Source organism: Medicago truncatula, chromosome 6 (assembly GCF_003473485.1).
Source record: "Medicago truncatula cultivar Jemalong A17 chromosome 6, MtrunA17r5.0-ANR, whole genome shotgun sequence".
NCBI classification, from domain to species: domain Eukaryota; kingdom Viridiplantae; phylum Streptophyta; class Magnoliopsida; order Fabales; family Fabaceae; genus Medicago; species Medicago truncatula.
Genome location: NC_053047.1, coordinates 13,081,683 through 13,084,707, shown reverse-complemented (window position 1 = coordinate 13,084,707; position 3,025 = coordinate 13,081,683). Strand labels below are relative to the sequence as shown.

Genomic DNA, 3,025 nt, shown 5'->3' with positions numbered 1-3,025 from the left:
TAACAGATAACATTTGAAACATGATAATCCAAAATGAAAGATTATTTGTACAGCCAACCATTCAATAAATGGAATGGAGAGTTTAGGGACGCCACACTTTCTAATCCTAGAAAATGATAAGTCTATAGAATGAAGATCACCACAAGAAAGGATTCTTGATATGATCAATACAAGGTCCAATCCAGAACCTAAAGAGCAAAGAAAAAATGCAAATAAGATTTCTTCAGCCAAATTAATCTATCATTATTTCCTATGGCTGAAGTAAATTAACATAAATACAAGAAATAGTTACAAGACAAATCAATGAATGAGGGTGGCTGGTCTTGATGATCATGATGATGGACGTGATTTTGATGATGATGGTGGTTTCATATGCTGAAATGAAATGCCTTCATTGTCTCATTGAAGTCTTGTCTCTTTCCTCTTCAATTCTTGCATTATTTCCTCCTTCAGATTAAATGCTCTTTAATGCCTTGTTTTTCTTTTGATTTCAGCACTTTTTTGCACGAAATAAACACACAAAACATTCCATTTAAAGCTTTGGAAGCTTTAAAATGGATTAAACACACAAAATAACCATACTTAGTGTTTTTGGGCCAGAATTGGTCTCTTACACTTTTTATTACAACATAACAAGAACAAATAAATAAAATGGGCAGCAAGAGATGCGCCCCACCCCTCCTCCAATGGTTTGATGCACATGACCATTTTATCCTCCATGCTTTCTAGTGTCGGTTTGGACTCCAAGACTTTTGCCACCAATTGAGTTAGGGCCTCCTTAGCTTTCTTGGTCCTCGCCCTTGTCATTGGTCCTCCTAGCCCTTGAATTGAAGCACTTGTGTCATGGACAACCATGCCCTCATCAGTTTCCCCATCAAAACTGTATACTTTCAACTTAATATACCACAGATTACCAAAGACATTAGAAAATTATATATTGTGCATGTAATGCCATTAACAAAAGCATGCAAACAGAAAACCTAGTTAAAGCTGGTGCCACCAATCTCCTTTCGCTTTAGTTCTAAAGCAATACGTTCATTCTCAATCTTCATTCTGTCATTTTCCAGCTTGAACTTCTCCAACTCTCGGTCTTTTTTCTTGCTAAACCTCTCCCACTTGAATTTTTGTTTCTCTAGTTCCATCATCTCAACCTGAATCTGTAACTTCTGTTCTTCTAACTGAACCGAGCGAGATTCAATCCATTGCTTCTGTAACCAAGCTGCTTTCATGTTTTCCGGTAAAGCATGATTTCCATCCGGTTGAACCATCTGTCCATGAGGATACGGACTTTTATGGTAATCCTGACAATTGAAAGAATTCCCAAAAGTAGTGGCATCTTCATGGCCTTGGCCTTGTCTTAGTCTTTTCGGAGTTCCCCCCAATCCCCCAAAGATTACTCGACTGTCACCATGGGAAGCGTAGTTCTCTTCGAACTCATCATGATCGTCCGTTTCCATATCATGATCGTCCTCGTCATGATCATCATGATAGGACCTTCTCACATCGTCGTTATCATGATCATCTCTATTTCGGAGAGCTATTTGCAAGGACCGCTGCAATGCAGGATCGTGCGGCAAATGCAATCTATTACAATTATGGTAAGAACACATTTCTTCATAGAAGAGATGTTTCGAGTTCAATATTTTTCTAACATCATCCTTTTCTTTCTCGTTAAGATATTCGATTACATCCAACAAAGCCGGATTTTCAACAACTTGACAGGAAGTTCCTCTTCCAAGCATATCGTTAAGCCGTTTATATCTTTTATTAAGATCATTGAACTTATCCTCACATTGCTGAGGCGAAACACGATAACCTCTTTCAGCCATAACCTTAGATATAGATTTCCACTTACCCTTTTTCTGCAACACTGCAAATTTTCTCCTTCCACCACTACCACCTTCAGAACTCCCGTCCTCGCCAATATAAGAGACCGCCGTTATCAAAAGCCTCACCATCTTATCAGTCCACTTGACACGCTGCCACGGCGACCCCTTTTTCCCTCTACTTCCTTCTTGATGATGACCATCACCACCTTCCTCCGGCTCATCTTCCTCACTTCCCGAGTGTTTGTTTCTATCTCCCTGACTAAACTCGTTCATCGACATCGTCTGATCACAGTTCTTCAACGTCCCCATTGTAAGAGGAAAACCTTCATTAATCGAAGAATGCACCGCCGGCCCTTGACATGGATGAGCTTGATGTTGGTTCATTGTATGTGGATGTTGCCCTTGACGATGAACCCGCATCGATCCCGGCAAATCAAAACCACCAAAAGAACCACCACCACCTTGAACTATACCTCCTTGTGATAAATTCCCTTCCATTTCTTTTCAACAACAACAAAATCGAATAAAATCAAACCAAACCAATAAACTCATCCCATCTCCAATCCAATTTCACACACATTTTCAAATCATTTCCACCAAACCTACACAGTAAAATCATACAAAACAAAACCAATCTCAATTCAATTTTCCAACATCACTTTCACCTACAAATCAAATTTGAACCTTTCTCCTAAAATCCAATATCACAAACCAATATTCCAATCCAAATCAACAAACAAATAGTTCAACAATTCAACTAACAGAACCACCAACCCTACACAGTAAAATCTTCAAACACCTATCCCTAAGATCTTCACATAAAAACAACACCAAAATCAAACTTGAACATTTCTCCAAAAACCCATTTTCACAAAACAATATTCCAAACCAAAAATTTAGAACAACCCAAATGCTCAAAACAAAAAAAGGTTCAATTTTTCAACAAAATTCAGAACAAAAATATCAAAAAATGAAGAAAAAAAACACCTTTCAAGGCTTATACAGTAAGAATTCTTCAAACTTTGCTACTTATCTGATGAAAATCTGAGAAACCCAGAAGCAAAGATTGGAACTTTTTCTCAGAATGAATTCAAGAAGAGTATGATGAGAAATGAATAAACCATAATTCAGGAAAAGTGAAAGAGAATGATAGAAGAAAACAAAAGAGAAAATGAATGAAGAAAACGAGTGAAGCA

General features: G+C 37.8%; 1 protein-coding gene across 1 annotated transcript; it reads right to left on the bottom strand.

Annotated features, from left to right (window-relative positions):
- On the bottom strand, window positions 1–3,025 carry LOC25496105 (uncharacterized). The gene is made up of 2 exons (XM_024785847.2): window positions 2,817–3,025; window positions 1–2,431 (listed from the first exon to the last, which is right to left on the bottom strand). Exon 2 carries the CDS (start codon window positions 2,325–2,327, stop codon window positions 981–983), a length of 1,347 nt encoding a protein of 448 aa, XP_024641615.1. The 5' UTR covers window positions 2,328–2,431; window positions 2,817–3,025; the 3' UTR covers window positions 1–980.